This window comes from Nannospalax galili, unplaced genomic scaffold (genome assembly GCF_000622305.1).
Source record: "Nannospalax galili isolate Female #2095 unplaced genomic scaffold, S.galili_v1.0 scaffold507, whole genome shotgun sequence".
NCBI lineage: Eukaryota > Metazoa > Chordata > Mammalia > Rodentia > Spalacidae > Nannospalax > Nannospalax galili.
In genome coordinates this window covers 207,702-221,491 of record NW_008356261.1, presented here as the reverse complement: position 1 = coordinate 221,491, position 13,790 = coordinate 207,702, and the positions used below count along the sequence as shown (strand labels likewise).

Below are 13,790 nucleotides of genomic sequence, written 5' to 3'. Positions count from 1 at the left end.
ACCCTATAAAAACTCTGACCTGACAATCATCAGGGCTGCTTCTACTCCCGAGATAGACAGCCCGGCCAGTCGAAAATTAAAATTTACCTTGCTACTTTTCTTTAAGTGGTGTTGGTGATTTTTTTACGAACTCTGTTCTATAACACTTCCTTCCAAGCCCCTGCTCTCACCCTCACTGTCTGGAATGCTTTCCCCAAAGTATACCCTCAGTTTTCCTTCTCAAGTGCCTCTCCTCCATGAAACTTCCCAAGAACACTTACTACTAGTCACTGAAATCCTTGGCTGTGCTCTCTCTAGCTCTGGCTGCATTTGCCCTCCTTCACAACCTGTATCAGGCAGTAGTTGTGTAAAGAATGAAATCCACCTCTAGGTGGAGACATGCCTTTGTCTTCCCCCTTAAGGGTTAATGCAATGGGGCAGGTCAGGGACCTGACTAGGGAACTACCCTTAGGAGGGTGGGTTCACCTTAAGATAATATGCATTTACATCCCAGAATTTCTGCTCCCTTGGGCAACTCCTACTAGGAAGTGCCCATGAGGTTTGGCTGGGTTTGCCCTCCTTTCTGAGGCATGACTCAGAAAGGTGTAACTATTTCTTTTTCTTTTTCTTTTGGATGCTGGCCAGCGCCTAAGTATGCTTTTAAACTCCCTAATACGTAGGGCCTCCTCTTTTTCTATAGCTCCCCTCTCTGCTGCCAGGTGGCTGACCTCCATGCTACCTTATCTCAAGGAGTATGGCTTCCTTTCCTCTCCTCCTCCCTTCCAGGCAGCTTCGAGATTTACAGCTTGTCTGCTGCCCTGGGGTTTCCTTTTAATGTCCAATAAATTGCCCTTGGGCTTCCATTTGAGTCTTTTCTTAAATTATTTTTATTAAAAAAAAAAACTAAGAACCTGGGAGGCAGAGGCAGGCCGATCTCTGTGAGTTCAAGGACAGCTTAGTCTACATAGCAAGTTCCAGGCCAGCTGGGGCTATAGAGAGATCCGGTCTCAAAAAGGCCCAAAAAAAGGAAGAAAGATGAGGATGAGGGTGAGGGTGAGGGTGAAGAAGGAGAAGAAAAACCAAGAATCCTAAGAGGGGACCTTCATTTCTCAGGTATCAAATGGCAAATGGTGGCTCCGCTGGGACCCCCACTTCTTTCCTATCTTTTAATTCTTTAATTGACAGGGAAAACAAACCCATTCCTGCAGGCCTACACACGATCAGTTACAAGGAGACAAAGCCCAGTGTTGTGACCTATAGGCCCAGTTCCACCCTAGGGACCTTTACTCAGGTAAAGTCAGATCCTTGACTCTACTGCAGAAAAGAATTTCAGGACAAGTCAGAGTGAAGCAGAGTTGGCTTTAGTAGGAGGAAGTAGTAATGAGTACACACTTTAAGGTTAATGGAAAGAAGTGAGACATGCAGTAACTGTCCTAATGTGACAGGAGACTAGAAACTAAAAAAAGCTGCATCCAGATGAACACATGCAGCTAGGCATAGTGGTACATACATTTAGTCCCAGTACTGGGAGGCAGAGGCAGACAGATCTTTGTGAGATCAAGGGCAGCCTGGTCTATATAGTGAGTTCCAGGCCAGCTGTGGCTACAAGGAGACTCAGTCTCATAAAGACTCCCCCCAAAAAATTTAACATATGAAAGAAATCATTTGGCTGAGAAAGACTGGAAGCCCTTCCCCACTTAGGCTTTACACAAAGCCCTTCCTCACTTGGGTTTCATCCAAGGAACAGAGTATGTGGGAAAAAAGCCTGTGACATACAAAGATAGGAGAAGTAGGTGCTTTGCAAATGTACTATGAAGGGTCACGTACCTCATGATCCCATGTGTTTTGACCTTTTCCCCAAGTTCACTAGCCAATTCCTATTTCTTGGGAGTGCTTTCTTTTTATTTTTATTAAACATTTTTACATTCATTTATTTATTGTGTTTGCATTGGGAGGAAATGTGTGCATGCATGTGCTCTCACGTGCATGCGTGGTCAGAGGACAATTTGTGGGAGTTGGTTGTCTCCTTTCACCTTGTGGGTTCCAGAGATTTAATTCAGGTGATTAGAGCTGTCAGCAAGTGTCTTTACATGCTGAGCTATTGCAATGACAAATAGTGTAAGGTATAGATGATGTCTTTGTGGCTCCGTGCGTTTCAGCATGTCTCGTATTCAAGTTCTCAAGTTTGTTCTCCTTCTCTAGGGTTCTAGCCATTTGTATCTTCTTAGTGTTTTGTAAAAAACACCAATCAAATTGTATAATGTTATCTATAAGAGACAGGAAAGCAAAATGTATAAAATGCTGAATTTTTCTTTGTTCAGGGCCCCACTTTAGAAGAAATATCTCATTCTGGGTTACTGTGCCATAGTAAACTGCTCCGTTTTAGCCCGTAGAGTTCTGTTCTCCTCTATTCTAGGCCTGCAATACTATCTTACTGGCCCTTTTTTTTTTTTTTTTCAGTGTTTTTGAGACAGGGTCTCCCTGTAGCCCCAGCTGTCCTGGAACTCACAATGTAGACCAGGCTGGCCTTGAACTCACAAAGATCTGCCTGCCTCTGCCTCCCAAGTGCTGGGATTAAAGGCATGCCCTACTAGGAAGACCCTGTCTCAAATAAAAAAAGGAAACTCAGAACACGTAGGATGGGAACTCTGAGTTCCTGGAATTCCCAGATAACACTAGCAATATCTATATGTATAATTTTGTTAGGTGAAAATTATATGAGCCAATTTATTAATTCTCTCATAGAATTTCCTTTTGTAAATGAGTTTGAAAGGTGGTTTATGCGGTGCATTGTTCAGATTTAGGGATGAGAGAGGAATGCTGACATGATCAAATTCAAAAGTCACAAACAGGCTGGTACTGTGGCTCAGTTAGTAGAGTGCCGTCCTAGCATGCACAAGGTCCTGGGTTTGATGCTTAGCATTGCATAAATCACTAGAGGTGGCACTTGTCTGTAAATTTAGTGCTGGGGAAGCGGAAGGGGGAAGATCAGAAGCTCAAGGTCATCATCTACATAGTGAGTTTGAGGCCAGCCTGGGCTACATGAGATCCTGCCTCAAAAAAATGGGGGTGGGGCTGGAAAGATGGCTCAGCAGTTAAGAGCACTGACTGTTCTTGCAGAAGACCCAGGTTTAAATCCCAGCACCCACATGGTGGCTAACAACCATCCGTAACTGCAGTTCCAGGGAATCTGACACCCTCTTCTGTCCTCTGCAGGCACTATACAACACAAGTACACTTACCCACATGCAGGCATAACACTCATACACATAAAATAAAAATAAATAGATCAAAAAAGTTTTAATTACAAACACTCTGGTATAAGCAAGCATATTTAAATGTCACTTATTTATACAATTCTTTTCTTTAATTTCAACTTTATACATATGAGTGTTTGCCTGAATGTATGCCTGTATACCGTGTGCATGCCTGGTTCCTGGACTAGAGTTACAGAGGATTGTGAGCTCCCATTTGGGTGCTGGAAACTGAACCCAGGTCCTCTAGAAGAGGAGTAAGTACTCTTTACCACTGAGTCACGTCTCTAGACCCTGTATAAAATTCTCATTTGAGAAGACTGGAGAGTTGGCTCAGTGGGTAAAGTGCTTGCTATGCAAGAATGAGGGCCTAAGTTCAAATCCCCAGCACCCAACCAAAAAAAATCAGGCAGGTTGTGTGCAATTATAACACTGAGCAGGGAGAAATAGGCAGATTCCCAGGGTTCACTGGCCAACCACCCAACCTAGCCCAAAGGGCAGGCTCTAGGTTCAGTGAGAGACTCTGTCTCTAATTAACTAACTAACTAGCTAACTAAGGTGGAGATTATGATAGAGGAAAGAAGATATATGAAGTTGACCTCTGGTCTCCACACGTGCATGTATAGGTGGGCATACTCATACATACGAATGCATATACAAGTACACACAACACTCACACATACATACACAGAAAAGAAAAAGAGAAGAAATAAAATTGTTATATGAGATATCTTAGAAATGGGAATACTGTCTTTGTAGGTGATGCTGATTTTCTCAGTTGTGTTGAAATTCTTGACTCAAGCAGAAAATGTAAACTAGATCCTAAGAGAGGCTTTCATCCCTTTCATGTCGCTTTTTAAGATTTTTTTTTTATTTATGTGTGTATGTTTGTGTGAATGTATTCAGAGGCCAGAAGACAGCATCAGATTCCCTGGATCTGGAGTTACAGACAGTTGTAAGCTGCCCAACATAGGCGTTAGGAACCAAACTCAGATCCTCTGTAAGAGTAGTACATCTCTCTAGCCCCTTTCCATATCTTCTTAATTTTCCCTGTCTTCTATCTTGCTTCACTTACAATTATTTAGTATATTATGTATTAATCTATCACATGTATATATTATATTGTATGTATCAAAATGTATTTGCTGCATCACACCTGTATATATCAGATGCCTATTTATTGTGTCTCATACACTCATTTAGTGTATTATGTGCTTATGTATCACATATTTAATGTATTTTAGTTTTGTGTCTATAGGTATGTACTATGTGTCTAGATTTCACAACGAAATCTAATGTATCATGCTTATGCATCGTACATATTTACATATTATGTATTTATGTATCACATACTTACTAGATCATGTTACTACATCATCTGTATATTTATTGTCTGCCTCTTTGCTAACTTCAAAACACTAGCTCCAGGAAGGTCAGATTTTTTTTTTTCCTTTTGGGGAGATGAAGGGATGGATTTGTAAAGTGATTGTGGAGGAAATTTCCCCTTGGAAGTGAAGGGGCTCACTGCAGGGTGTCCCAAGCCCAGCAGTGCTGACGAGAGAAGATTCGAAGTTCTGGGCTATCCATGGCTGACCCTGGTACACAAGGCCAAGTCTCTCTTCCAGTCTTTCTGTAGTCAGACCAGCATGCCAAGCCAGTTTCCTCAATGGTAAACTATGGACAAGTTCTGCCCTTTATAAGTGTTTATTGGACAGTTTGTGTCAATACCTACTTTGATGCCTAGACAAGTGTTACAGAGATCAATGAAAGGGAATCCAAAAGAAAATTTATTATCAGTATGTTAGAAACATCCACTGTGCTGTCCAAGCTCCCAACTGAAGCTGTCACTCTTCTGATTCCTTTCCTGTAGCTCTTAGGCAGAAGTGGATGCCTCTGGGCTTAAGCTACACAGCTCTAGGGATGGCATTATTTCAAAAGCCAAGGGCCCAAATTCCAGGTTGGGATGGTGACTCATCTACTTTCTGCTACGGAACTCTTGGGGCCTATACTGATCCATACAACAGATGTTGTTGGGAGTATCTGCAAGGGGCATACTGGAGGGTCCCAGAAAGGGAGGTGGCAGTAGTTGTGGGGCTGAGGAAGAGGACTCTCAGAGTGTGCAGGGAAGGGCATGTGCTGACTTGTCCAGGAGCTGACAAGAGTCTTCTGTTTGCCCTTCCATTGCCTCTTGACTCAAAAGACTTGCCTGGAGGGGGAGGCTGGCATCCTCTTGCCTTTGAGTGGGGAGGATGTCTTCATAGGGACTCTGGTTACAGTATCCTCTACCCTGCTCTAGCCTCCAGGCCTTAGAAGACATTTCCACATCCTTTAGGAGTCTGAAATGTGTCCAGTGCTGAGTGCATGATGGTTAGATTGGGCTTTGCTGTCTTCACAGCCCGAAGCTCCCTCAGTGACAGCTCACTCAGCTCCACGGAGGCCAGACTGTAACCACATGAATAGGACAAAGGGGGTGAGTAGATCAGTTGGAGAAAGAGGCTAGGACTTGAGGTGGGATGGAGGTTGTTGGAGCTGCCTGTCTAGGCTGTACCAAAGACACCACTGCCAAAAGGCAGCCAGTTGCAGTCTATTAGCAACTGAGGGTTTTTAGAAGGGTGTTGGGATCATTGGCCAAGACTGTATCCAATACGCTGTAGACATTTGTTTGAGATACAGGACTGGGACTAGGACTTTAGTGGGTGAATCTCTGTAGGATGGGCACTCAGATCTGTGTGTGACCTTTGTCACACTCCAAGTCTTAGGGAGGACTCCGAGGTACCCACTCCACCCTGGGGTTTATAAGTTGTGTCCTTAGCACCCCCTCCTGCCCCTGCCTTCACCTGAGGGTCTTCAGGCAGCATGTTGGATGCTTCAGAGCTGAACACAGATTGGTCACCATGGGGCCAGACAGCTGACAGCCACTGAGGTCCAGGGTGGTGAGGACTGGGCTCTGTTGGAGCACAATGACCAGGTACTGGATTGCTTCACGGAGGTCAAGCAGCTGCATCCTGTTGGGGAGGGATGACCTTAGGAGTTGCTGGGGGCAGGGTCCCCTCTCTCCATCCCTCTAAGACCAGGTCTCACCTGAGTGTCTGCACCTGACACTTGGGCCAAACCAAACCTTCACTCAGCAAATGTAGGCCTATCTTGGTGAGCCGGCACTGGAGGATACCCAGCTCTCTTAGGTTGGAAGCCACCCTCAGGGCTTTAGCGAGATCTTGGCAAACTGCATCATGTAGTTTGCAGCATGACAAGCTGTGGTCAAGAAGCATGTGAATTGGTCTGCAGCCCCCTGGCCACTTTTCCACATCCACCTGGACAAACTACCAACTCCCTAATAGTCTGATGTTAAGAAATATGTGGCTCCTCTTAATTATCCTTCAAGTTCAGATGGGTCATTACCCCCAGAAGCAGAGCAGCTGAGCTATTTCTGCCGTTTTGTTTTTCTTTTATAAATCATGAGATGAACATCTTCATGCACTTGGTTTACTGGTAGAATTGATGGACCAAATAATATTCTCTTTTTGGCTCCTTTTGTTTATTTTCAGATTGTTGTACCTGACGCTCATGAAACCAGTTTGTCATCCCATCTTCCATTGATGTATGACTGTCACTATCAGTTCCTATAGTTTTCTTTACTTTCTGCTACCTGGGGATAGCTAGAAAATTATCATTATTCTGAGAACTCTACCTGTGGCGCTTCTATAAAATATGTGTATGAGTATCTTGCCTGCATGCATGTAAGTGCACCTGTGTGTGTAATGTCCATGGAGGCAAGGAGAGGGCATTGGATCTCCTAGAGCTGGAATTACAGGTGGTTGTTAGCTGTCATGTGGGTGCTGGGAACTGAACCTGGGTCCTCTGGAAGAGCAACCAGTGCTCCTGAGCCATCTCTCCAGCCCCAACCTCAGTAAATCTTTTTTTTTTTTTTTTTTGTCTTTTTGAGGCAGGGTCTCCCTGTAGCCCCAGCTGTCCTGAAACTCACTATGTAGACCAGGCTGGCCTTGAATTCACAAAGATCCGCCTGCCTCTGCCTCCCAAGTGCTGGGATTAAGGGCATGCACCACCACGCCTGGCCCTCAGTAAATCTATACTAATCCTCTAAGGTAGAATCTATTGGCTATATTTTACAGAGAGGAAGCCAAAGCATAGACAGACTGACTTGCTCAAGGGTACAGAGAAGCAGGATGCTCCTGCTCCTTAACCTCATAGCTGATCTGAACACTTTCCCACAGAAGAAGCAGTTTCCAACAGCACTTAGGAGCTTCCTTTGGAAAGGAAAACATTCTTTTCTGTCTCTCCCTATAGGCTGTGCTGCACTCTGTTTCCCACAAAACCTAGCACCCAGCCTTTCCCCACTAGCATTTAACAGTGGTGGAACCCAGACAGACTCTCAGCCCACACCCTTATCCTTCTCCATTAGGTAAATTCCTGTCTCTGCATAGGGTACTCAGCTCTGAGTCCTCTTCATGGGAGGCACTGGGGTATGGTCACTCACGTCAGGCTGCTCAGATTACACTGCTGGTCAATCATGACTTCACAGAGTGGATGTAGTAGGGAGGCCAGGGGTTGCTTCTTGGTGGCTCGAGAACTGCTGGGAGAGAGCAAGGTGAGGCCCACTGTGCCCCTTCCAGGACTTTCTAGAAAGATCTTGCTCTTTCTTACCTAAGGTTCTGGGTTTCCAGAACTGCCTCTGTCATTTATCCTATATCCCCTGCACCTCCCCACCTCCACAGCAAACTAGAACAAAACTCTAGGACCAGCTTCTGCCAGTATTCTACTGTTCATGCTCAATAGATGGCTAGCCTTGAGACAGGTACTGAGTAGAGCTAAGGTCAAAGAAAGTCAGCACCCACGTCCATATAGGAGCCTAGGATCTGGTGGAAGATGGGCAGGGTATCATGGTATAGTGTGGTCATTGGGAGTACTTCTGGGGCCAGAAGTTGGATCCAAGTGATGGAGCCAGGGCAGGCTTTGAAGTTCGATAGCAAATAGTGTTGAAGTGGAAGGAACACAAGGTGTAAGGCTCAGCACATAGGTATATTCCAGAATTTGTGAGAAAGCGTCAGGGAAGAGACAGGGCTTTGCTGGAGGTCTGTTGGCTGTGTTAGGAGGATTGCGTTGATTCGGATGACTAAAAATGAGCATGTTGAGGTGATCCCGGGGGAAGAAGAGGGGCTTGCAAGGGATGGACAAAGCAGCCCCAAGGGCCTCTCTGCTGTTGGGGATATCAGATCTGGACATGCTCACCAACCCAGGTGGGCACAGGTACACAGACACAGCACTGGTGAGGACAGCCCTTCCCTGGCCACTCACCCCTTCAGCCGCTTCACCAGATTCTTCTTTTTCTTCTCTCGTGCAGCCACCAGCCCACAGCTGACCAGCTTCAGTGCCTGTCCCTCTGGGCAGCGTTTCACACAGTAACCCAAGACCTCTAGGTCCATCCAACTGAAACGCACTCTCTCCAGCACCAGTTCTGGAAGACTGCTCAGGGCCTGGTGCACAAAGGTATCATCCTGTGTCTCATACAGGCAGTATAGCAGCTCCAGCCCAAGGTTGATCTCCTCTTCCTTCTCCTCCTCCTCTTCCTCCTCCTCCTCTGGTTTCTCGGTGTCCTCTAACTTATCATTCCTTTGTGCCCCTACTGGTGCCACCCTGCGGCGGCCTTGTCCCTGTACCCACCGCAGGGTGTCCTGCTTCACACGCTCTGGCACCACACAGCCAAAGTGGCGTTCAATATCACCAATCCACTCTACATTCAACAGACCGAAGAGGAAGCGAGTAGTGAGTACGAGGTGACCACGCAGCTCTGCATCAGAGTTCAAGAGCATTTGCACACCCCCAACCGGTGCCCCTGGAGCTCCTTTGTCCTCCAACAGGTAGGACAATGCAGCCAAGAACTCCTGGAAACTCAGGTCGATGAAACTGTAGGTGACTTTCTTTTCTTGCACGTCTGGTACTTCCTTCTTGCTGAGAAACAATGTCTGGACTTGGGAGCCTTGAAGCTTCAGTCGCTCCAGGTCCTTTTCAGAGAAGTGAGCCTGGCCCTTCAGGATGCCCTCCCGGGCCAGGAGGCACAGCTTGCACAGCTCTCTCGGCACCTGGGGCCCATCGGCGCCTGGAGACTTCAGCGTGCTGATAACGAAGTGCAGGTACACTGACGTTGTGGTCTTGGAGGTGCGAGACAGGTTCTGACCCAACTGGAGCTGCTCCTGCAGCACGGTGCACACGATCCAGCACACAAAGGGCACAAAACACAGTGTGAACAGCGTCTCATTCTCTTTTACAAAGCGATAGGCACGCTCCGCCTTCTTCTCATCCTTGAAGAACTTAAAGAAATATTTTTTCTTGTCTTTGTCGGAAAAGCCGCACACCTCAGCGCACTGTGGTGAGCTCAGTCTGCCCTGCAGCCTCCCAGGGGCGACAGTGCGTGTAGTCACCAGTAGGCGAACCGAGGGGAGCAGCTCCTGGCTCAGCAGCCCACTCAGTATCCGCAAACCGCTTGTAGCTTGGAAAGGGTCTGTGCAAGGCGCAGCCTCCGGGGCTCCTAAACCGGGCAGTTCGTCTGCGCCGTCCAAGATAAACAGCAGGCGCTGGGGTTGTGCCAGCATCTGCCGCACTGGCGCGACGCGGTCCGGGCACTGGTCCAGGATCAGGTCTGCCAAGCTGCACTCACCTGGCCGCTCCAATACCTCGCGGCACAATAGGAAGAAGGCGAAATCCACCAGGCCATGGTACAGCTTGCCTGCTGCCCAGTCGTAGAGGATTTTCTTGGCTGCCATGGTCTTGCCGATACCTGCCGGGCCCTGCAACACCACGGTCAGCGGCCGCTGGCCCTCCTCGTCGCCGCGGAACAGCCGATTAAAGGTGTGCGAGTCTGAGCGCCGCGCTCGCTCGGGCTCCGGCTCTTCCTCCGTCCCCAGCACCTCGTCCTCCATCCCTGGCGCGATGAGCAGCTTGGTGAAGCGCTTGCTGATCTTCACCGAGCGGGCGTTCCTCTCCTTCACTTTAGCGTGCTGTAGCAGCACGTGCTCGCGGTATTTCTTCTTGTACTCTGGGGGTGGGAGACGGTGGAGAGTAGGGATGGACTCATCGTCCAGGGACAAACACCCTGCCGGCTCAGATCTGGCATCAGTTTCCTCTATTGTGCTATGACTTCTCCTCCCCCAACCGTCTCACATCCAACGATCCCCAACCGCTATCCCCAAACTGCGCTAGGAACTTGGGCTGCGGGAGGACGGTTCCCGCTCTGGACCGCTCGCCAGAGTGACTCACAAAACTTACTTGACACAGAGAGAAGCGCGGAGCAGCTGGGGCCCAGTCCTGGAAGGCAAACCCAAGATAAGGTCCACTCAGCCGGCTGAGTCGGGAGGGGGCGCACCAGGGGTCTGAGTTGCCCCGGGAGCCTCGTGCTTTAAACAAAGGGGTCCTTCTGGGAAAGGAGGGACTGGGAAGGAGGCACGGCCCCGGGTGGGAGTGAAGTGGCTAAATGGAGTCTTCCTAGGGCGCAGACAGAGGATCTATGCAGGTCGCCCCACCCAACTGAGCTTACCCTCCAGCCTCTGCGCCTTGAGCCTCGCTGCCACATCGCGAGCGTCAGCCTTCTTCAGGACCTTTCGGGTAACATCCAGCGCTGGTTCTGGCCCGTAGAACTGGGTCAGTCTTTCAACGAGGTCCACGCGATCCACGTGCTCCAGCCGCCCTCGCGGGATGCTGCGGCCATCCAGCTGTGCGTCCCGCAGCTTGTAGCAGAAGCGCTTCAACTGCTCCTGGGTCAGGTCCTCCAGCGCAGCTAGAAGCAACTCCCGTGCCAACGCATTGCGGGTCTCGGTGCTGGGGGTGGCCAGGATCATCATGGACACCACCTGCATGGTACCCTTCTCGAACCTCTGTGCTAACACCTCACACATTCTCCATGGTCAATATGTCGTAGAGATCCACCAGAGTGGAGGCAAACCCCAGACTCTGTCTTCCTCTCCCACAACCCCCCAGAAAGATGTATCATGGTGTTCCAAGGCATCACCTCAGACCCATAACTGCTTGTGGAGAGAGCTAATCCGTTTCATTTTACACACCTGGCCAGCCAGATAAAGACCAGACCAGAAAAAGGCCACATGGGGTTTCTACACGGGTGTGCACTCTCCCTCTGCAATAGCCCTAGTGCAGGGACTTCAGGAACGGTGAACCCACAAGCCCAGCCTTGCCAGGGTTCCTGAATTTTCCATTCAAAATTCATAGAGCACTCAGGTTTAAGAGCTGAGCCCACTAGAGTTGAGCCACTTCACTCCCACATTGGCTCTGGATTCCACACTCACCTGGAGCTGGAGGTCCCTGCCATATCCTTGGAGTCTTGTCCCAGGATCTAGCACTCAGAGGCAGAGGCAGGGAGCTAAAGTGAGCCTCCCCGGGCAGAACTGGTCACATCTTGGGAGTGGAGGGTTGTTCAGCCTTGTCCATTCCAGCTCAGCTAGTGTCTTGCTGACAGTCAAGAAGCTCTTAATTACCCTGTGCATTACTGTGTAAGTGCTGTACTTGGTGACCTTTGGTTCTCTACTCTCTTATTCCATCAATACCCTGGGTATGGCACTGTATACAACTGGGAGGAGACTCAGAACCAGGAGCTGGCTAAGAACCAGGCCTTCAGATATGGCCTTAGGGGGCCTAAATTCTGCAGACAGGGTGTGAAAATCAAAGGGGAAGTGTGTAGGCAAGGCTTTGGGCTTAGGTGGGAAGAAGGCTCTTCCCAGGGCCCAGGGGGAACCAGCCCCTGAAGTCTGTAGCCTGTTAAGCCGCTACACTCAGCCAGAGTGGGCTAAGGAGCAGAAATTGGATGTTTGTGATCTCAGGACTGGCAAGTAACCATAGGAATGTGGACTTCTACTGTGTGCTCACACACACGATAGTAAATAAAATAGATTTTTTTTAAAAGGGGAGGGGACTGCAGAGATAGATCAGCAGTTAAGGGTGCTTATTGCTCTTGCAGAGGACTTGAATTTGTTTCCCAGCACCCATGTGAAGGGGCTTATAACCATTATAACCACCTATAGCTACAGCTTCAGAGGATCTAACTCCCTCTTCTAGCCTCTACAGGCACCAACACACACACTTGGGTACATGCAGGACACACACACACACACACACACACACACACACACACACACATAAAATAAATTTCAAAGCCAGGCTGGTCTTGGGTGAACTACTCAACAGCTGTGTGATGTGTGACCTTGTACAAGTTGATTCTATCTCACCTTTCTTCAGCCCTCAACATTGTCCTTGAAAAACTTTCCTGTTGTCAGAAGGACTGAGGCTGCAGTACTGGGAACTGAGGACCAGCATTACTTTGGCTCCTGGACATCTTTCAAAAGAAATGTGTGTCCTGGGAACACCAAGGTTGTGACTAGATTCCCCATCTGTATTAGAGGGACCTTTTGGACTCTGAGCCCTATACACTCTCGGTTTCGCTGATAACAGCTTTGATACTGCAGTAGCATTTCTGGAGCCCGTGGCTACAGGTGAAGCTGCAAGTTTGGGGGTAAATGTTGGAGTCTGAGGAAGGGAAGGAAGTTGGAGGCATGCTTGGGGGATGTAGGAGGTAGGCAGGAGGTGAGGAGAGAAGAGAAAGAGCTAAGGGAGTAGGGCCCAGAAGGGTGTGGAGCCAGCAGACAGACAATAATTGGACTCTGCCATCCTAGGACAGTTTTTAAATTTTAAATCTAGCACAGAATTTAGATTCCCCTGCGCATTACTCAGAGGTCCCTCCCTCAGATTTCCTCTCTTCAGCAAGGCTTCCTGGAAACCATCCATAATTTCTTTTCATCCCTAAGCTTTGCCCTCTTGGCAGCTGCCAAAACAGTGTCCCTGGTCTCCCCTGACACCTCAGCATCACCTACCCCTCCTCAGAATTCTTTCGGTGATTTTCTGTCTTTAGAAAGGCCTGATTTTTGAGCATTCCACATGCCTGGAGGCAGCAGCCTGGGCATTACATTTTCACTTTTCAGACTCAGGAAAAGAACTGCCTCAAAGCACCAAAGTAATTTTGTAGAAATGGGCAAAAGGAGAAGGAAGTGGACTCCCTTAACCCATCCCATTCCAGCAAATCAGACAGCACAGAGACAATGGACCCACTCCTATAAAAACACAAACTACTGAAACTGATTCAAGAAGAAATATACATCTTTAGATCTTTAGAACTTGGGGAAAAGAAAAAAAAAAAACTTCCTACAAACACAAGCCTGGATCTGGTGGCCCCATGGGGGGACCCTCACAGATTCCTCCAGGAAACAAAGGGAAAATTGCTTCCCAGCTTACTCTGAGGCCATAACATCCTGTCACCAAGCCCAGCAAATTCAACCCAAGGAAATAGAAATTAATGCCCCTGAGTGTAGATGTGAATGAGCCTCAGCAAGTTGCCCAGTCAAGGACACCTATTGACATGATCACATGAGTTTTCTTTCTTAGTCTGTTGACAAAAATAGACTATATTAATGGGTATCTAGATTTTGAACCAGGTTTTGATGCCAGGAACAAATCCCACTTGATTGTGATATATAATTTATT

General features: G+C 48.0%; 1 protein-coding gene across 2 annotated transcripts; it reads right to left on the bottom strand.

Annotated features, from left to right (window-relative positions):
• Positions 1-4,999: 4,999 nt before the first annotated feature.
• Positions 5,000-11,367, bottom strand: Nlrp6 (NLR family pyrin domain containing 6). 2 transcript variants are annotated; one of them, XM_017803587.2, is made up of 7 exons: positions 10,783-11,367; positions 10,515-10,553; positions 8,547-10,284; positions 7,729-7,824; positions 6,315-6,485; positions 6,071-6,238; positions 5,000-5,675 (listed from the first exon to the last, which is right to left on the bottom strand). In XM_017803587.2, the coding sequence occupies exons 1-7, from the start codon at positions 11,138-11,140 to the stop codon at positions 5,540-5,542; spliced, it is 2,706 nt and encodes a 901-aa protein (XP_017659076.2). In that variant the 5' UTR covers positions 11,141-11,367; the 3' UTR covers positions 5,000-5,539. The 2 variants fall into 2 exon arrangements, with proteins under 2 accessions (XP_017659076.2, XP_008852586.2); XM_008854364.3 differs by having other exon boundaries at positions 7,729-7,821; positions 10,783-11,366.
• Between the last annotated feature and the right edge of the window lie 2,423 nt (positions 11,368-13,790).